This window comes from Camelus ferus, chromosome 17 (assembly GCF_009834535.1).
Source record: "Camelus ferus isolate YT-003-E chromosome 17, BCGSAC_Cfer_1.0, whole genome shotgun sequence".
NCBI lineage: Eukaryota > Metazoa > Chordata > Mammalia > Artiodactyla > Camelidae > Camelus > Camelus ferus.
In genome coordinates this window covers 30,519,192-30,540,768 of record NC_045712.1, presented here as the reverse complement: position 1 = coordinate 30,540,768, position 21,577 = coordinate 30,519,192, and the positions used below count along the sequence as shown (strand labels likewise).

Sequence of the window (21,577 nt, the reverse complement as noted above, 5' to 3'; positions counted from 1 at the left end):
TCTGAAGGGGCGACAAAAATCTCCTGAAATAGATTATGGTGTGATTGCACAAGTTGGTGAGTACACTAAAAACCTCTGAATTTTACGCTGTAGGTGATGAACTGTATTTTATGTGAATTGTATCTCCACAAAGCTGGGTTTTTTTAAAGCACTACTTAGGGTGTCTTCTCCCACAGAGTCACGCCTGAGACCACACTGCCCCTCAAGTCCTGACGCTCTGGTCGCAACAAAGAGACTTGCGGACAGAAACCCCCTGCAAAGAAAGACGCCTCAATCCCGAGGGCCCGCTCTCCACAGACGACACCTCCCTGGTGTTCAGAGCTGGGTCAGGGCCAGCTCCGCTTTAGTAGCTGAGGATCCAGGAGAAAGGGAAGGACTTCTCTAGGCGGCAGAGGGAGAAGCCAGGGCGGCTCCACCTCCTCCGGTGCCCCTAGGGGTACCCCCTGCCCTTTCACAGCCACTTGTCACGTCACAGCCCACAAGCAGCACAGGAGAGCCAGTCGGCAGGGCTAGCAGCCAGGTGGCCCCAGGCATGTGGCCCACGCAGGTCCCCTCCCCTCCCACGTGAGTCTGGAGATAACGTCCATTGGCAGGGTTGTCAGGGTCCTGGGAATACAAGATGACCCCCGCGGAGAGCTCTGCACGGCTTCTGGTGCAGACAGAGCCTCCAGTAACCGAGTTTCCACCCCTGCTTCCTTTCGGGCTGGAGGTCAGACGTGGGTCTGAGGGGCGCTAAAGCTCAGCAACTCCCTCCTGGGGTGGGCAGCAGACCGCACACTGCCAAACCTGCGCAGGGATTCCAGAAATGCCATCATTCTCATCTACACCAGATTCAGTGCTCAGGATTCAAACCCCAGCCTTGCTGCTGAGCTATGGGGCCCTGGCCAAGTTCCACGTCCGAACAAAGAGAACGAGGCCCTTCCTCATTAAGCTGAGGTGGGTGCGGCAGCATGCCTGGTGTGCGGGGAGAAGCCTTCAGTACCTGCCGGTATCGCTGTTACCACCGCGACTGTGACAGCAGCGTCCTCACCACCATGATGAATTCCCCACGAGGCCCTGGCACCAAAGCCCTCCTCTAGAGCATCCGTCCCCATCTGGGTTACCTCAGCGCCCCTGGAAAGAGACTCACACTCTGAGCATCTTCCCGTGGGCAGCTGCAGTCTGGCAGCAACAAATTGCCACCTCCAACAGCCCTGCATCACATCCATCTGGACGGGCTGAGGCCAATCCTCCCAGGTCCCACGGAGCAGGTTATGAGACAAAGCCACGTTCCCATGCCCTTTTTCCCTAGATGGAATGACGCTAAGAGAAGGACTCTGATCCTAAGAGATCTTGGTTCTGCCACAAGCTGCCTGGCTCTGCGGGCCTCACTCTGCTGGGCTGGGTTACCCACCAAGGGGAAGGGGTGTCTGCTGGCAGAGCTCCCCGGCAGGGGGCGCCATCTGTCCAGGCTGAGGATGGCCGACCAAAGCAAAGTCCAGCAAGCCTGGAGGGTCTGTACGGCAGGGGCACCCGGCTCAGCAGGCACGTGTCCGGTCTCTGGACGCTGCCCAGGTAGCTGGGCTCCTCTCACTGGTGGCCGGCCAGGACCTGGTCCAAACCGCCTTCCCTCGAAGACTGCAGAAAACACCTTGACCATGACAAGCGGTGGTCTTATCAAGACAGCATCACTGAAGGGATTCAAAGAGGGACTACGAGGTGCTGCCACACGAAGCTGAATTACATGCCCAATTCCTCGTCCCGAGCGAGAGCGGTCACCTCAGTGCAGGTCCTGCCCCAGAAAGACATCACCTCTGCCACTCCAACCAAGTGAGCAAGTCACACCCCACCGGAACCCCAGACGTCACAGGGAGGCCCTCACGTGCAGGAACAGGGTGGCTGCCAAGTTGGTGACCACAGTAGAATGAAGTCAAGCCACTGAGTTTTTCCCTCGAAATGAACACGACGGCCCTGCACCCCCATCCCGACTCACAACATTAGACAAAGTGATTCCGGGGGGAACCAAGGAGCCCAGAAGGAAGACGGAAAGGCCCCATGGTACCTGATGACACAGTTGCCTCGGTTGGACGCAAAGATGACGATGGGAGCGATGGAGGACTCCAGGGCCCGGTGCAGGTACGTGAAGCACTCGATGTCCAGCATGTGGACCTCATCAACAAAGAGCACTCCAGGGACCAGCTCAGCCACGCCCTGGTCGATGTACTTGTTCACCACCTTGTTAATCTCCCCTCGGAGTTTGTCTAGGAGTCGGCAAGCACAGACAGGCGGGGTCAGTACCAGGTGGGGGAGACCGGCACCCTTCTCTTCTCCCCCCACCCCAGATTTCCATCTAAGACCAAGTCTGGGGCCAGGCCTGACTGCTGGCTGTGGGCCCTGGGTGTCTATGGCCCCCTCCCCCCAGGCTTCAGCTTCATCGCCTGGAGTAGGGATGATCTTGCCTAAAAGTCACAACATGAGCAGGGCCCCCAAAGATGTGTCTCGTTAAGTCTGTAAATGGGTTTTGCAGCGTTCCACCTGTCCTCACAAGGGTGTGCACTCCCCAGGCTGTCACACCCACCACCCTGCTTTATTACTCACACCCACCCAACTCGGCTCCCTGCCTGGTTCCAGTCTGGGAGCTATGGAAGACGTGAGTTTTCATATGCAAATGTCCCTGCTCTGTACTCGTTAATAACCCTTTCTCTTGGCCCTGTATGACAAAGCTTCAGTTAATTAACTTTCAATCAAATGCTTGGAGGAAGGAACAGGGTGCTTTCAGAATCCTCTCTGGAGGGAAACCTGTGAGGAACGGCCCCATCTCAGAGCTCTAAGAGGAGCCAACCTCTCAAAAGCTGAATAACCGCTCATTCTCCAAACTAGCGCCCGTCTGATCAGCAGGAGGGAGCTGCTCACAAGGCCAGTGCCTTCCACTACAGCCGTCAGGCAGGGCCGGACACAACCGTGTTAAAATGCAGGGAAACCAGAGCTGCCCTGGGCGTCTCTAGCAGAAAGGGCTATGATCTCGGCCCTGGCTGGAACTTAAAAGAAAACAGGGCTTTAACGTTTAACATTTTTAGGTGACAAAGCTATAGGTGTGAGGTCATTAGGGAAAAGAGGAGCGTGCCAGCTGGAAAGGGAACTGCAGGCTCACAGGGGCCGCCACACCCCCGCCAAGCCTGAGGACGCGCCGGAGCGGGGCCGCGCTGCAGAGCGCAGCCCCCGTCCCGGGGCTGTGTCGGGCAGGGCAGGAGGGCACCTCCCCAGGCCCGGCCCGGCCTCTTCCCTCACCTGTGATCTCTGTCTTCTTTGGCTTCATGAGCTGGCCCATCATAGACAGGATGTCCTGTCCGCCCTGCACAAGGGAGACAGGAGTCAGCCCCACTGCCAAAGGCAGGCACATGCCTCATCGCTGCCCCCAGCCCACTGCTGCCCGTTGTCAGCTCGCCTGGGGCCTGCGGTGCAGGGACCCTGGGCACCTCCATGGAAAGTCTGAGGAGCTTCTAAACACGAAGTTTGTGAGAGGTTCCCCTAACCTGTCAGAATCATACAAAATGCCTTCCTGGGAAGTACCAGCTCCATGGGGCCCACCCCGACCCCCATGCCAGCTGTGTCTCTTCCCAGTCCCGAGCTCCTTCATTCCACAGCGCTGGTGACCCTTCCCTGGGCACCCAGCTCTTTCAGGACTCAGTTCTAGCCTCCCTGCCAGGAACCACCTTCTCTTTCCTGGGAGGCTCCTCTACGGGGCGTCTGACCCCAACCCCTCCCGCTGCTCCAGGCCCCAGGGACAGGCGGTTGTCAAAGCCTGCCATGCACCTACTCGCCCCTTCTGCTCCTCATGGGACACCGTCGCGGTCGCAGTGACGAGCCCTGACTGGGGCCCCTCAGCACGCAGAGCCCGGCCGGCCCTGCAGCACGGCTGACCCTCACCAGGCTCGCCAGCGGCCTGCGCCCTGCTGCCAGCCCCTCTCGCAGGGGCAGCAAGAGCCCAGCATTGTGTGATCCCCTGCTGCTTCCAGGCCTGACACAGATGCTTACTGAATGTTCAACAGTGAAAGGTAGCAAAGGTTCCTGAGCACTTACATCTGATCCTCAAAACAGCCCTGCCAGGTGGGAAATATCATGTCCTTTTCAAAGAGGAGGAAACTCAAAATCAGAGAGCCCTAAATCACAGAAAACCCAAAGACCCAAAGTGACTATTAGCGGAGCCCGCTGGTGTCATCTGGCGACTGGCACCCGGCAGGCTGGTCTGCGGAAGCCACTCTACAACTGAGGGGACCTGCTGCTCCAAGGTGCTTCTTCAGCAACCTCCTGGCCAAGGCTCCAAGGGACAAAGCACCCACAGGCCAAATTTCAGGCTAGAAAGCCTATTCCTTGTTAGGGAAGAGCAGCCTTTTTTAGGAGAAAGAGGAAACCAAACCGTAACTCTCTACCAGCAGGGAAGAGTCGGGGTCTTTTAATCTCACGCTTCCCAGAGGAGGCACAAAGTCATGCTATACGGTCCCACATTTCATCAGTCTGGACACAAGTGTCCACCTTCAACTCAGCATGACGAGCAGACACAGCTTTGTCAGGCTTCCTGAAATCCTGCGAAGGGCTCAAAGCACCCTCCTGCCCTCCGCATTAGCACCCGGAGAACCCCAGGCCCGAGCCCAGTGCTGGAGAGGAGCCAAGGAGAAGCTGGCCAGCTCGGGCCAGAGGCTGGGCTGGGAGAGGGAACAATGCACAGGAAACCATCTGTGACTAGAGCCTTTGAATTGGAACAAAGGAGTCCCTGGTAGCTCATGTCGATGTTAATTGCTGAACATTACAGACAGAAAAGGACCGTCTGCCCTCGGAAGCAGCAGCAAGACTGACAGTTCACTCCAGAGCCCCCAGCACACAGAAGGCTCCTGCACCGGGCAGGGCGCGGGGCGCGGGGCGCGGGGTGCGGTGCACGGGCCGGGCAGCACCTGGGGCCGGGCGTTGGCCACGTCCAAGTCGTGCAAGGTCACGTCCTGGATGATCTCCTTCTTCTTGTGCACGTCCCCCTTGGGCAAGGGCACGTACTCTTCAGCTTCAAGGTCGAATTCTGTGGCGTAGGTATCACACCGGCCCTGCCTCTGCAGAAAGAGAAGCCGGAGTGTCTGGCAAGTTCCAATGCCAAGTCCCCAAGTGGCACAGCGCAAGGTGAGATAAAAGTCTCGGGTCCCAACTGTGGCCTGACAGCCGCCTTGACAAACTCCAAACATGCCCTGCTCCCCTGCTGCCAAGAGAAGGACCTATCTGCTCATCGCTGGGCTCCAAAACCCAGCTGAGAAACACCCGATACTTTCTCCCAGAATCCTTCCCCCTCTTTTTCTTTTAACTGCATGCAATTCCCGATAAAGGGCAAATCCAGTAGATTAACCAGAGACGGAGGGGCTGTTCAGACTCTTCTGTAGGTGGGTGATTTATCGTATGATATGAAGTATTATGCTCATCCATTAAACAGTGAGGAACTCTATACAGGACACTGAATATCAGATATAAAAGGAATGCCAACTAATGCAGCATTCCTTTCCACATGCATATATCTTGGGAAGAAAATACCAAAGAGATAAAAGGAAGATTAAATACCCTGCACATTTCAGTTTGAAAATGACTACACTTGTTTCAGTTTCTCACCATTCTCCCCTCTAAGCAGGTTTCAGTATTTTTCTAACAAGACTGTCTGTTTTAATCATGAGAAGGTTAAAGAATGCAGATAAAGGGAAAGCAAACTTGACTAAATATAAAGGGGCAACTGCTGACCTTCTGTCACATCACAGCTGACGCCAGCGCTGCTCCCCGCACACCCAGGATCCCCGGGAAAAAGAAAGCCGCCTCCCGGCCACCTGGGACTCCTCGTGGCATTACCTTCACGGCCCCACTGTTGGCTTCAATGTAAATCACATCTCCAGCCTCTACTCGTTCTTTCTGCAAACTTTCAAAAATGCTGGGGTCCAGCTAAAAAAAAAAAAAAAAAAAAAAAAAAAAAATTAAACCAGAGAACTACAACATATACTGTACTGATTTCTGACATACTACTGGAAGGTAGCTTCCCATAAGAGACTGGAGGTGGCTAATGGCCAGATGGAGGAGTTCATGCGTGTGTTAGGATGTGTGAGACTGGCTCTGGGGCAGGAGAGGGGCACAAGGGGAGGCCTATGCCCTGTCCTCTCTTTACTCCTGAGGTTGCAAACTGGCAAATGTGGCTCTGACTGCTCCCGGGTAGGGCCCACACTGTCCACGGGACCACAGGCCTTAACACCCCGTTTTGAGACTGCTGTCCGCCCTCAGTCCTTTGCTCTCTCCACTTCGAGCGGGGATGGACGTTTCTGAAGCACTCTCAGAACCTGCATGCTCTCCGTGCCTGGCATTCTGCAGGCCTGGGGTTTTGGACAAGGCTCTCTGAGCCTGGGTTTCCTCATCTGTAACAGCACCCAGGCGTGATCAGACGTGTACGTTCATAGGAAGCACAAAACCAGGACTCCCCCCAGGCCACTCAATTCAGATTCTGGTGTTTGCTCCCTGGGACCACCTGCTTACACCCTCAGGAAGGGAAGGAGCACACTGTGGGAGCTGTCACCCTTCTCTGGTCACCCTGCTTCACGCTCCCTGACGTGATCAATATTCTGGGAGAGCATCTTTTGTAAGGAGTCAGTATTTAGAAATAAGTTTCTCTCAGTAAAACTTCAAGGCGAGCTGTTACTCTCAGTTAAAATCCACAATTTATACATGAAGAAAACTCGGCTTTGTTTCAAACAAAATTAAAGGGTAAGAACCCAGAACTCAGTGAAAAAGGCCAACACAAAAAACATATACTGTATGATTCTATTTACACGAAATGTTCAGAAAAGGCAAACACGTAGAAACAGAAAGTAGATCAGTGGTCGCCAGGGACTGGAGGCAGGAATGGGGAGCTACTGTAGATGAACCTGAGGTTTCTGCCGGGGTGATGAAAATGTTCTAAAACTGGGTTGTGGTGACAGCTGTGCAACTCTGTAAACAGACTAAAATTCCTTAAGTTGTGCACTTAAAATGGGTGAATTTTACTTAAAATGAGATCTCAGTGAAGTTGTTGCAAAGAGTAACCACAGAAGGAACGTGGGGCTCTGCCTCCCTGGTGAGGGGGCAGGCCCCTAACCCGGGGCTGGGAGGAGGGAGGCACTCGGTAACGAGGGCGGTACCGCCCCCTTCACACCTACACACCCACCCCGCATTTCAGCTCCTTTGCCTGTGTCCACGTGCTAGGAGTAGTCGCTATGGAGCACCCACTATGGAAGAAGAACATTCATCCTCTCGTTTTCTCAAAGAAACTGTGTAAAGCAGTTCAACCGATAGCTGAAATCTAAACTGTGTGCATGCCTTATTTTATCTGTCCGGTGTTGGAGGGTACACTTTTTTTTTGCCTCAAGCATTTTTATATTGGTTAATTTCCCAAATGAATTGACTAAATATGTAATTACTGGAAAGGTGGCAGGTCCTACTAAGAACTCTACTTAATGAGGGAGAGGTTTACGAGAGGTATTTGTCGAGCAAGCTCCTGAGACGGAAACCCTGTCAGAAAAAAGAAAAATGGTCCTTTGAAAAAGTAGCATTTTTATGAGCTCCATAAAGCAGTAACCAAGAAACCACCCTACAGAATCAAAGAGCTGTAAAACTACAGAGGAGAACAAAGATGGAAAAGTTATATGGTCACTCTAATGCAATTTACAGATGGGAAAATGGAGGCCCAGAGAGCTCAACTGACTTCTAAAGGTCACACAGCAAGTCGGAGGGCAGACTGCCCGGTGGTGGACTCAGGGCCCACTGTGCCCCAAAGCAGCTGTAGGGTCCTCGGTAACCCCTTAACCTCTTCAGGGGCCCCAGTCCCTTTATCTGTACAAAGAGGGAAATCACACCTGCACATATGCGCACGCACACACACACACACAAATGCACACAGATTTGCAGAAGCACTTGGCCCAGGGCCTGACACACACAGTGAATGCGAGCTGTGACGACAAAGTCACTCACTAAAAGGGCAAAGCTGCAATCCAGGTCGCCCCACCCCCACCCCACCAACAGCCACTGCTTCTTGGGTAACCGGGTGCCACACCCAAAGCTACAACGTCTACCCTCACAATAACTGTGAGACACGCAATCACCATTCCCATGTAAAGAGACCAGCGCTCAGAGACAAAGTCACTGCCGAAGACCACACCGCTGTGAGCAGCAGACTCTTCCCCCGGTGGCCCTGCGGGCCGCACCCTCAAGGCTTTCAAGACAGGAGTGAGCGGGTCACCCAGGGCCTCCCCCACTGCCACCACCACGACTATCCATGGGGCCCCGGCCTGAGCAGAACCCACCACTGAAGCCCCCGCACACAGCAGGGACCGCCGCCAGGACTGCGTTGGGCCCCCAGGTCCAACCGTCATCGCTCTCCACCTCTCACTGGATCACTCAGTGCTGCCTCTCCCCAGGAGCATGAGCACTAGAACTGAACTACCAGCCTAGGGTCAGGGAGGCCTCTGACACACGGCCACGGCGTGGCACACAGGGGGGCACCACACAGCTCACGTCCTAACAGACACAACTCCCTCAGCGTCAGCAGGAAAGGAAGAGCCATCCTTACTGAGTTCTCTGTGTGCCAGCCCGACCCACACCTGACATCCTCAAACACCTGGGACCTATCGTCGCCCCCAGCGCACAGAGGAGGAAACCGGGCAGAGGTCGCCCGGCGCGGGGAAAGCCTGAGGAAGAGGGCGGCCCACGGCGCGCGCTCACTTTCAGCTGTTTGGTCCCCTTGGCCGTCTTGAGCCCTATGATCACGTGGCTGATGGTCTTGCCGTAGCCGCCCATGGGGTTCTCCGTCTCACACGGGGTGAGCTCTGTGACCTCGCCCTCGTAGACCTCCTTGGTTTCCTTTATCCGCAGCCCTGGAAGAGATGGCAGGTGAGTCCTGGTGAGAAAAGCACCCCTCCCTCTCGTTCTTTCAACAGCCTTTTCGGCCAGAAAACTTCCACGTCACGAGAACTGACAAGTCAGCCTCCCTCGTACTGTGAAACTACAGCCACGTCACAGGGACGTTAATGGCTATTAAATCTATTTTCAGAGGATTCTAGAAACTTCAACAAGAAAGCCATTCGAAGTCACTGTGCCTGCCACCAATTCAGAGTGAGGAGGGAGACATCCCAGGGTCAGACTGGGTGAAGATGTGCAGGGAAGGGAAAGCTGGCAGACACAAACCCTGAGCCAAGGCTGCAGCGGCTGCGCAGCTGTCGGAGCGGCCCTCCTGCAGGAGGTGTGGTTGCCACGGCTCGGCTCATCTCACCCAGCCCGCGAAGCAGCCGCGGAGGACTCTGGGTCCACTGCACAGACACAGGCATCAGCCCCAGCGGCAAGGCGAAGGGTCCTTTCCTCTGCAAGGCAGAGTGAGGACTGGCGTCTGAGTCTCTGGGCTCCAGGAACCTGTGTGGTCCTACCACACCGCTGGGCCCCGCTCGCTGCCAGCCCTTCCCAAAAACTTGCCCTGCCCTCTCCCTTCCAGTTGACACGAGCCCCCTGACCTCATCACCCCTCTGCCAGGTGACTGTGACTCGGTCTCTATCTCATCTATAGTTTGCCCAAAGGTGAAACAGAAACATAAAGTGAATACACAGATTAAAAAGCAACAGGACAGATACCAACCAATCTACCATGTAGGCCTTTATTTGTAACCTGATTCAAACAGTTCCATAGAAGAAAAAACACAACACTCTGAGACAACTGGAAATTTGAACACTAAGTAGATGCAATGATATTAAAGAATTTATTGTTAATTTTTTCCAGGTGTGATAATGGCATTTTTTAAGTCCTTATTTTTCAGAGATACATACTGAAACATTTATGAGTAAGAAAATGGGTCTGCAATTAACTTCAAAATAATCTGGGAGAGGAATAATGGAGGCTATAAATCAATCCAGATCGATTATGAGCTAAAGCTGGTGGTGGGGCCATGGGGGAGGTCATCATACCACTGGACTGCTTTTTGAACACTTGAAATTTTCCAAAATAAGATAAAAAAGAAAAAACAATGAAATATTACTCTACAACCTAAAATTTAAAAGACCGATCGACCATACCAAGAGTTAATGAGGCTGCAGGACAACAGGAAGGTTTACGCTGCTGGTGGGACACTGGTTTAGAAACAACATGGAATAATCTCCTAAAGCCGAACACAAGAACACCTGTGATCCCTGCACTCCAACTCCGAGAAGCGCGCCCACGAGGCAGGGGTGCCCCTGGGCACCGAGGGACCCAGCACGCGATGGTCACGGCAGCACTGTTAGTAACTGACAGACACTGGGAGACTCCAACGTCCATCGGCAGCAGAAGACGTAAGTGCACTGCGGTACATTCATACAGCAGTACCACGGAGCAACGAGAAAGAATTATCGCCACATGCAACCACATGGATGAATCTCACAAATGGGAGGACAGATCCTGCACGGCTGCGTTTGCTTCAAGTTCAGGAACAGGCCAGCTACACTGTGATGTTAGAAGCAAGACAGTCGTTAATGGGAGGAAAGAAGGATGGCGACTGGGTCACAGGTACTCTGCGGTGCTGGCAATACTCCCTCTTGAGTGGGTGCTATTTCATGGGTTTGCAATGTGTGATAACCGCTGAGATCTACGTTTTGTTCTTGCACTCCTCTGTGTGCATGCACCAACATATCGAGTCACTTAAGGAAGATACACTTAGATAAATCGCACCAGTGAGCCCAGGTAGAGGAAGAACACGGCTGGCATGAGCTGCGGGAGCGCCGCCTCTCCTGCACCCAGCCGCGGCGCTCACCCTGCAGACTCGCCCGGCGGGCACCCACAACGCCTCCCGCCCTGGCTGCACGCACAATCTCGGGTTGGGGGCTGGGGACCTGCTGTCACTATAAGCGTAAAGGTCCCAGCTGAGAACCACTCACCCAAAGAACGACGAACTTTGTTCCACTCACGACGTGGAGACGTGAGCAACTCTGACGGCGGGGGGCCCTGACGTGCTTTGGGTGTCCACACCCTCAAGGCACCTCTGTCCTGATAGGGAGATACCCCAGTGACACAAAGAAACACCACCCGTGGTGTCAGACACTCTCAGTTACTTCCCACTTTCAAAGACGGCCATTATCTTATCACTCGGTTGGCTGCCTGCTTTCCCCAGAAACCCAATCGGGACAAAGACTCTCTCAGATATTCAAGTTAAGGAAAAGTTTTACTCTACTTTCATTCAATCCGATAGTCCACAAATGGAAGTCTTGGAATAGCCCCAAGAGAGAGGCTGCATCTCATTTTTACCTTACCAAATTCTTAGTTTCTGAACATCAAGACAAAAATTTTCCAAACACGAATGCACCAGAAGATTGTGACAAACCTGGAAAACTCTGTACTTTTGAAGGTAACTTTGATTTTCTTTTTAAATCAAAACTTTTATATTCCGCAGAGCTGAGCTCCCTCAGATGGAAGGCATCGCTCTATTTACGGGTGGACGACTGTGACATGGCATTCCTTGAGTGGGGGAAGGCAGGCATGCCGGTCTCTCCCCGGCCCCGCATTTGTTCACAAGTTGCTCGTGCTGACAAGCAGGCAGAGGATGAGGGAGATGGACAATGAAGCCCCTGTCAGCCAGGGAAGGGGCCGGGTGGGCGCTCTCTCCGGCAGGACTACGTGCACGACACAGGTTTCATCTGCTGGCTCAGGTTTCCAAATCCCTGACAGGGACCTTCATCGCATCAAGGAAGCAGCACAGACTCCTTGCTTTTTATTTCTGGTCAGCTTACCGCCTCCTCCCCACCCCCTCTGCCACTTCACAGGAAATCAAAGGCAGAGGAAGATGGAAACGGCTCCTTTTTGAAGACAGTCAATGGCCTGCCTTTTTATTCTGTGGCAGGATCAAGAAATTTCTCCTCACCTTGCTGCCATCAAAGGAACTGCATCGCCCCCCCAATGGCAAATCACAAAACAGATGCCCAGGAAATTTATCTCTACTTTTTCACACGTTAACTTTAACCAACCCAAACATGTGAGTTCACGTAAAGTTCAATTTTGTCATCTTTTATCAACGTCAGAAAAGTATTTTTTAAATAAATGAAAATACATTTGAAAAGTATTCAGATATTTAAATCAACTGTAACATTTTACTTTTTATCTCATTAATTGATGAGATAAAATCTCTGCCACATGTTCATTAAATCTGGGGGGAGGTAATTAGATTTATTTATTTATTTTTTAAATGGAAGTACTGGGGATGGACCCCAAGACCACTGCACTTCTACCACTGAGCTACACTCTCCTTTTGAAAAGTACCCAGAAAGGTTTTAAACTATGAAGAGGGTCCTGTGAGGCATTTCCACCATTATCCCAGATACAATACAAAAGTCCAAGGACAACACTACATGTAATGACACAGGCTGAACCTCACAAAGACAGACACTGGAAAAGAAACGAGACACAGCACCGAAAGTAGGTTCCATTTAGGTAAAGTTTAAAAAGGACGAAACTAAGCCACACCGCCTAGGACGCAGGCGGGTGGACAGCGTTCTGACCGCCACGCCGCTCACACTCTGGGATGCGAGGGGCCGAGGGGCGGTGACCGGGGAGGGCACAAGCCAAGCCTGTGGCACCAGCCATGCCCTGCACCCTGAGCTAAAAGTTGACTGCATGAGCATTCACCCCATTATTATTTAACCTGTAGGTACTTTTACATACTTTTCTATACGTATGTTATAGTTCAGTTTAAAATAGGCACAAAAAAATCCAGTGTTGCACAGTAAAAAAATATTTCCAATAAGAAATATTTCGCAGGTTAGAAAACTCCAACACGTAGCCAGACACAGCCCAGAGTCTCTGGTTTAGAACCAAAGTCCCCAAGTCCAGGACTTACAGGGCCTGGCAGGCACGTCACAGCAGAGCAGGTCCCACAAGATGGAGGCTGGGCGAGCTGGTGCGGCCCAGCCAGTGCCAAGGGACTGCTCCGCTTGGCCCGCTGCTGCTGTGTGGGAACGAGAGCGTCCTCCACGGTACGTGACATCGCCCAAGTTCTAAATCCCAGCAACCAACTCACAAGTTCTTCAAGAACACCGTGTAAGTCAGACAACATCTATCGACCAGACACAAACTGAGGGCTAGCTTTCTTTTGCCAAAGGCCTGTTTTCTACCTGCTTCGAACAGCGCCCCCTCCTCTCACTCAGAAAAACTTCACTGAGCACCCCTCCACCGCTGGCTCCCAGGAACTGGGGCTACAGGAACAAACGCCCTACACCCACGGCACACACTCCCCAGGCGCCGTCTGCTCCTCCCTCACTCCCCACCACAACAGCAAAGACAGGGCTCCCCTGCACCTCCTCCCTTTCAGACCCACGTCTAATCTTTCAGGGATCCTGTCGGCTCCACCATCCAACTGAAGCTGGAAGCCAACTACTTCTTACCGCCTTGACCACCACCACCCGAGTCCAAGCCACACCGTCTCCCACCCAGACTCTCCACGGTCTCCCTGCTTCTGCCCTCACTCTCCATACCCAGCCAGAGCGGCTCTCGTAAAACCAAAGCTCCTCTCTTCTCCTTTCACTCAGCACAAAATCCAAAGCCCTGATCATGGCCCAAGGCCCTGCATGACCAGACTTTTAAACCAGACTTTAGCATTCTTGAGGACAAGGATTCTGTGCTTAAACAAACCTACTTCTTCTTTATAAATTTTATTTATTTTTTAGAACTTTTTTTTTTTAGGGTTTTTTTGGGGGGAGGAGCGATAATTAGGTTTATTTACTTTTTTATTTTATTTTATTTTTTTGATGGAGGGACTGGGGATTGAACTCAGGACCTCGTGCATACTAAGCACATGAGCATGTGCTCTATCACTGAGCTCCACCCTCCCCCCAAATCCACTCCTTCTTAAACTTTCATAAGTTCCTTGAAGTTTTCTAGTAAGTGTCCTTCTTGAGAATACTTACCTAGTTCTGACAAGGACACAGCAGAGGTAAAATGGTACAAGCACTCAGCAAGTGTTTATAACCTGTAACTTAGGCAAGTACATCCTAGAGATAGACTCCCATGTGTGCAGTCAGATCAAATATTTTTTAATAGTTTACAAGGAATAAGCTATTTTGACAAGTAGGTCTGAGGGAAACTAGGACTCCCCCAGAGCCAGACCAGCAGGAAGAGGGCCGGAAGAATGCCCCAGAAGCCCAGGAGGCTGGCAGGAGGTAAATATTCGGGCGAGCGGCCACGTCCTGCGCACAGCACGTGGTCAGATGGTGGGCTCCCGAGTTGGACAAGTGCAGCTTCAGATGACAGTGCTACTCACCAGCTGGGCAACCGGAGGCAAGTTATTTAAATTTATGAGACTGTTTAGTTGGAGGCAGAACGCAGACTGAGAACTTCCCCCTGGGGAGTGAAGGGCTGCTCAGCACAGGGCAGCCCCAGGCCCTGCGCCTCGGCACCACAGCCTGGAGGCTCAGCCGTCCCACACGGCTTCCTCGCTCACGACACGCTCGGCATCCTGGCCGGGCGTTCTGACAGCACGCCACGCTGCTGTTGGCTTCAGTTTAAAACCTTTTCAGTGGACAGTCATCTCTAAGAGCACAATAAGGCTGCTGGGAAATGACTTGTTTTTTAAAAAACATCACTTTAATAGCCAAAATCTATTTCATCAGGTGAAGAACCCCAGCCCATAGTTGGGGCCCACATTTGCTGGTTGCTAAAGCACTTCCATTAGAAAAACTGGGGTTTCGTTTTGTTTGCAAAAATGCGAACAGTGTCAAAAAAAAAAAAAAAAAAAAATAGCAGTGCCCCTGATACCAGCCCCAGAGGCATTTTCTCAAGGAAGAGGCAGCTGAGAACAAGCCCGCGCAGGCACCAGCAGGACGCGGCACTCACCAATGGCCCTGCGGAAGTTCTCCATCAGCACTTCTGTCTTCTTGATCTCCGTGGAGTAAACTTCACTCCCCACCATCGGGCAGAAAGGGACCTTGCTGCCCAGCTCCTGGGCAATGGCCAGAGCCAGCGCCGTCTGCAGAGGGAAAACAGCGGGCATGCACTTGTTCCACGTTCTTGACAGACAGAAATTCAGCAACATGTGCTATACGGAAATTACGAACCAGGGACAGTCCTTCTAGTTTTAACATCGTCTCACACTTCTCACAGTAAACACCTGATGACTTCTGTGGCCAGCCCACTGCTAACGTAAGTGGCATCTTTAATCGTCCTTATCATCGAGGTGGCTGTTATCACAGAGACACGGCCAGTACAGGACCAGCTCCCGATGCTTCACCCCATGCTCCTCCCACTCACCCCATGAAGCAAACAAGGAAGCTGAGACAGAGATTAAATAACACATCCTTAGCACCATAATCTAGAAAATGGCAGAGTGGGGCCATGAAGTCTGGCAGCAGGGTTCTTGAGATCACGTGCCCATCAAGCAGTACAGTCTTCCCAAACTGTTCCCCCAGTGTCAAGGCAGGGTTGTGACCTGATCGCAGCAGAACAACATGCTGGGGCTCTGAGATACTGCCTTCTGTCTCTACAGACACAGGAAGGCACCAATCTACAAGCCATCGGAAGTCTATACCGAAGGAACGAATGACAGGATGTTCACTTTATGCTGAATGGCCCCACAGACTGAAGAATGCCACGTGAGCTAGGGTCCTGAAGCCATGGGCTGCTGAGCTGACACCTGGACAAGTCCTAGTAAAGCACAAGCTGGCTTCCGGAAGGACGACTGTGGCTGGCAGATGCTGGGCAGACGTAGCAGGTGCACGGCCACGTGTCACATGTGAAAGCAGTGCTCTAAAGCTGGTGCAGGACAGGGAAACGCCATGGCCTTTTCAGGCTGCGATCACCCTTCCTCAGCTTTGGCACAAGAGCCCAGGGAGAGTCAGGGGCTAAGGAAGGTGTGCGGACTCGGGTAGAGCACGGCTGGCTACTGAAGAACAATGTGGGCTCCGAGACACTGCTTTAAAACTGGCCCAGTAAAGGGTCCTCTCTGATTTCCTTTCAATGCCCTTTTGGAGACAGTTTAATCTTCAGTGTGACCCTGGGCCCATGGCCAGTCTCTGGTGCCTGGCTTCCTCATCTGTCAAATCAGGTGATACTGCGCTAGACCACTGGAGCAAACTGGCAGCCCACAGACTGCTCCTGTTTTGGCCTGCAGAGTCTCACGTGTCTTTAAACTCACCTTGTTGCCCATTTTTGAACATTGGGGAATTTCACACCAAATTAGTTATTCAGCTTCTTCTGAGAAGCAAGAAGGTCTGGCCCCAGCGGGCCCCTGTGACCACGCGGCAGCACTGGGAGTGGAAGAGGGAGCAGCCTCCCCAGCAAGGGCTCATGTGGCTCCCAGCGCCTCGCTCAGCTCTGCGGCCGTCTGAGAAGACGTCTGAGCTGTGTGCTTGAGGCTGACACCTCTAAAACTGTGTATCCTAAGAGCAGAGGGAACACTCTGAAGCTTGCCAGGGCACAGTGAGAGGAGTAGCAGGCTAACACCAGGACTCCCAGTGGGACACCCACCTTATGCCCAAACTCCACCACCTCCCCAGTCACTGCCCAGTCACTGTCCCTTCTCTGCCCCCAGCACTACAGGCCCCAACTCCCTACCCTCAGCTGTCAGCCTCAAAAGCAGGGCTGTGCCTGATTTGATGGCAGACCCTCATCTCTACCAAATACAGAAGAGATGATCAGCATATTCCATTAAAATATGACAAGTACTTGATTAAGAAAAGCTTCGGTGTGCCTACCTTCCTCCATCTAAAGGCTCTCTGAAGGCTGGCACAGGAGGTGGCTATAAGCTGGGAGGCTTGCACAGAGATCCCACTGAACCCTCCCAACCAGCCCACAAACTTGATAATCTAGCTTGTACTTCGCAGGTTTAGAAACTGAAACTCAGAAATTACCAATTTACCCAAAGTGAAACAGTTAGCAAGCAGCAGAGTCAGGTTGCAACCTCAATCTTCCAAGAACTTACTTCTGTGTGCCCACCCCCACAAGCCAATGGCACAAAAAGTAGGTTGTTGACAAAAGAACATTAAAAAACCTACTTTATTTTCAGTCTCACCTGAACACCTCTTTCTAAAACCCAAACACAAAGCCCCATTACTAAGAGCGTGCAGCCCTCAAGAGTGGAACGGGTGTCCTCTACACAAGCACCACACTCGTGCCGGTCACTCAGTTAAGTTTCCTGAAGCTTGGGGCCCGTCAGCAACTGTAATGCAGGAGAGTTTCCACATGCCCGAAGCACATGGAGGGACTGGACAACCCACAGGTGCCGAGAGCCTCTCCTGTCCCTTGGGAGGAAAATGGTGCAACGTTACAAAAGCACGAAGGCCCCATGCTGACAGAGAAACAGCCGCTAGAGCCACCCGCTCCTTCCCGTTACAAGACATCTAGAACAAGTACACAGTCATGACAGATCCAGAGTGGTAACTACCACGGCCTTGAAGGTGTCTGACAGATCCCGGAAGCCCTGGCTAAAAAGAGCCTTGAAGGGCACACATCAGCAGACAAGGTGGCCTTAAAGAAAATCTCCAAAGGACAAGGACAAGCTTGTCAGTCTCACCATGGCTCTGGCCGTGATTCAGGACTGGTCTCTACACACCTGACGGCCAGAAAGCCTGAGCCACAAAACCCCCAACCAGCGCCCTGGGCTGGCAGCACAGCAGGGCCCCTTGCAAGTCCTCTCAGCAGGCACTCAGCCCTCATCAGGAGGTTGGGGAGCCTCAGATTTGATCAAACGTGAGTTCTCAAGCAGACAAGGACACAAAATAAATAAATAGTTTCATGAACAAGGAACAAGAGGCCATCAAAAACAGCCAGATTTTGAAGGAATGAAAAAATATAAAAATGGGTGGGGGAGAGGGGCTTCCTCACTACAAAAAAGGAAAAAGAAAAGCAAGCTAACATAAATACAGAAGATATGACAGATTTTGAAAATTAGTTTTGCAACCATCAGTCTGATACCTGATAAAATGACCGTCAACGAATGCCACAGCCACAGAGTAAAAGGATATTTGGGACACCTCAGCGCCACCAAAGACGGTTACAGATCACAGAGGGAAGCAGCCCCTCACGGTGGGAAGTGGCGTCAGCCTCCTGTGGTGACACGGGTTCCAGACGCGTCACCAGCGCGGCGCTCTGCCAAAGCGCGGATCGCTTCAGACAGAGACAATCAGCCAAGCACTGCAGGACGACTGCAGGACACTCTACAGAACAACTGTCCTGACGCTTCAAAGTGTCAATGTCATAGAGGAAAAAAACAGCAAAAGACGCAAGGGAGGGTAGCCGTTCTAGGAAAAAAGAGACTGAAGAGACAGCAGTGAACGCGACGTGCCACGTTTTACTGCGACCGAACTTGGAAATACGAGGTGAAAGAGCGGAGGCTGAAACGGCTTGGAGAGACTGCAGTGCAGCCTGGACGCCGGCCAGCACCGTCAGCAGCACCGTACTTCTCGGGCGGGCGATGGCGCCTGGGTAACTTCGGGAAGGTCCTCACGCTTACTCTCAAACGGCTCACAAATAAAATAGAGAAAACCCAAGTGTCACAAAGTATTTATAATCTGCTACCTTTAAGTGGGGTACAGAGGGGTTCACCACACTGTTCTTCCCACTCTTCCAGGTTTCAAACTTCTCAAGACGAGAGGGAAAACTCAAGGGACTGGCCTAAAGAGCAGCTTCATACAGCTCACAAGACAGGCTGGGAGAGAGACCTAAAGAAACCACCCAGAGCGCAGCAGAGCCAAACAAACACAAAACATGAAAGAGGTGGAAAGAAAGAAGACAGCTCTGGCACAGGGTTTCCTAGTCTCGGCACTGTGGACATTTGGGGCCGGACAATCCCTCGTCGTGGGAACCACCCTGTGCACTGCAGGATGCTCTGCAGGCCCCCAGGCCACCACCCACGAGATGCCAGCAGCACTCCCCACTCAAGCACGTGTGACAATGTCTCAGGACAGTGCCAAATGTCCCCTGGGGACAAAGTTGGCCAGGGCTGAGGGCCTCTGCAGTGGAATCTCACAGAGCCGGTGTCCCAGAAGGAGAGAACAGAACAGGGAAAGGCTGCATCTGAAGAGACAAAGGCTGACCAGTTCCCAGAACTGATCAGACACAATACGTACTCAGATCCAGAGAGCACAGTTAACATCAAACAGGATAAATGGAAGTAAATCCACTCTTTGGCATATCACAGCAAAACACCAGAACCAAAATATCCCAAACACATTCAGCAACAAAAGACAAAATCCTCAAAATCAGTCTTCTCAAAAGCAACAACAGAAGCCAAAAGGCAGTGAATATCATTGGGAGAAACAGCACTCAGAGAAGACATCCATCCGCTGAAATGTGTATCCAACACAACTGCCTTTCCCAGCAAGAGTAGCATAATGAATAGAAGCCTGCTGTTGCCACCCACACACTCCTGGAAGGGACTTCTTAATGATGCACTTTAAGAAGAAGATGGAGGGAGAGCAAAGGTCTAAGATGTGAGAAGGAATAGTAAGCACATAAATGCTAAACACAGTGATAAAGCTCACATTCACACAGCCCTTTGTAGTTTAAAAAAAAGTGTTCACAAATACAGCACCTTTCCCTCTATTCTAAGACATCAACATAACCCATACTGTCCATTCAGTTATATGATTTCAAAATAACTAAGGTCATCATCTTGCCGCTGACTGGTTTAACAACTTCCTGAAACAGGCAGCGGGGGCTATCACTTCAGAAAGACTAGGGGACCTGCCTGAGGTCTTGGCAAGTCAGCACCAGAGCTGCAACTTACAGCCTGTCTTTATATACTTCCTCCCAAGCTCCTCCTCTCCTGCACCAAGTAGCCCTCTAGAAGAACAAGCAGGGCCCAGACTAAGGACCCGGCCAGGCCCCTCACTGACCCCACAAGCCGTCCCGCACTCTCGGCCTAGAAGGCCCTTTTCTTCCCTGCGAAGCCAAACCCTCTCCCAACTCCGAAGGGCAAATGTCAAGCCTCAACCCGTCCAGCTGTACCAGCCCCAGGGCCGCCCCTGCTCCTGCTCCAGCTCCAGCTGCATTTAAGACCAGGCAACGCCTCAGGCTTAGTGCTCAGCTAGAGCCTTTTGCGGCTGCCACGGTTTCCTCTCTTCCCTGGAGACTGTAAGGTCCTTGAAGATAAAAATCACATCTCTAATTCTTCTTTTCTTTTTCTTCTCATCTCTCACACAGACGAAACAGTGCTGGGTCAAGTCAGCATCTGAAAATTGCTTGCTGACTGATTTTCCTTCCTCTAAAGTAAGATGTCATTCCCAAGATTTTATGAAGCCTGAGGCCAACAGAAATGTATTTCCAAGGCAAAGAAGACTCGAAAGAGATAGAAGACAAACTCCAGTGACAATGAGACCCCTCCGAGGACTTCATTCTCTTTCTCTGGAGGTCAGCCAGGATAATTTGAATTTCAGAAGCATGGATTTTAGACACACTAGTTTTAAAACCATACACATAACCAATTTAGCTAAACAAAGTCTAGTAAGACACAAATTCAATTTAGCTTAGACATTAAGATCATCCTCTTGAGTAGATTAAAAAAATGAGAGGAAATGAGTACCTTGCCAGTTCCAGGAGGTCCTGCCAACAAGACAGCTCTTCCAGCCATCTTCTTGCTTTTGATTAATTCTACTATCACACCACATGCCTAGACACCACAATGGAAAGAAACAGTAAGTCAATATTAAAATGTATCACAGGATGGAAGAGCGCAGTCCCTGGTCCATGCGGTCCACAGACTTGCGGAGCGCCAGGCTGCCGCAGGCACTGTCCTGGTGCTGGGGGCAGTGCTCGGCGCTCCTGCTCCGGGGGAGGAGACAGACAGACACAACAGTGTACTCGCTCACTACCTTGGAGAAAAGGGCAACAAAATGGCTGGGGGCAGAGGCTGCTTTATAAAAAGTGATCTGGGAAGACCTCTTTGATGACATTATATTTGATACATGAAGCTCCAGGCAAAGGAAACAGCAAATTCAAATTACAGGAATGAAATCAACTATATTTCAATTAGAAAAAAGAGACTATATCATGGAGATGTTAGGAACAAAAACTAAGTTATAAAATTAAATACAGAATAATTTTATATTTGTGGTAAAATACATAATACAACTCTGTACTTGCACTTAAAATCTATCCATACGTTTGTATATATATGCATAGTGAAAAATCTCGAAGAATCTACATCAAACTGTCAATGGTTTTATCTCTAAGAAGAGATGATTTTTGCTTTTTACTCTAAAAAAAAAAAAAAAAAGCTAAATGTAATAAACATCTGGTCCATGGCTTTTCTTTTGGATATATGTGGTACTGAACCTTTAATAAAGTAATAACAAAAGAAAACAAAATACAGAAACGAGCTTGGCATGTCCAAGGGACAGGAGGACTGCAGTGACCAGAGTTCAGAAAACAAAAAGACCAGAAAGGTGAGGCTGAAGAGGCAGAACTCAGACAGGATCTTCCAGCTCGCAGTAAAGTCTGGGTTTTATTCTAGGTGTAAATGGAAGCCAGTGACAAGATTCCAGGCTCTGTGTCACATTCTGAGGATCTGCTTTTAAAGGATCCTGACGGCTGCTGTGTGGCGAACGGACAGCAG

At 51.4% G+C, this 21,577-nt stretch overlaps 1 protein-coding gene across 5 annotated transcripts in view; it reads right to left on the bottom strand.

Moving 5' to 3' along the window:
* Positions 1-21,577, bottom strand: part of RUVBL1 (RuvB like AAA ATPase 1) — a 34,095-nt gene that overhangs the window by 9,363 nt on the left and 3,155 nt on the right. For 4 of the 5 annotated variants that reach the window (XR_004312219.1, XR_004312220.1, XM_032458785.1 and 1 more), the window contains exons 2-8: positions 20,546-20,632; positions 14,863-14,995; positions 8,746-8,897; positions 5,854-5,943; positions 4,929-5,078; positions 3,268-3,331; positions 2,042-2,240 (exon numbers count right to left, since the gene is read on the bottom strand). Coding sequence is in view for 3 of the 5 variants with exons in the window: in XM_032458785.1 (XP_032314676.1) it covers positions 2,042-2,240; positions 3,268-3,331; positions 4,929-5,078; positions 5,854-5,943; positions 8,746-8,897; positions 14,863-14,995; positions 20,546-20,632 (875 nt within the window). In the remaining 2 variants the exon portion in view is untranslated. The remainder of the gene's footprint in view (positions 1-2,041; positions 2,241-3,267; positions 3,332-4,928; positions 5,079-5,853; positions 5,944-8,745; positions 8,898-14,862; positions 14,996-20,545; positions 20,633-21,577) is intronic. The other variant, XM_032458786.1, reaches the window with a different exon arrangement.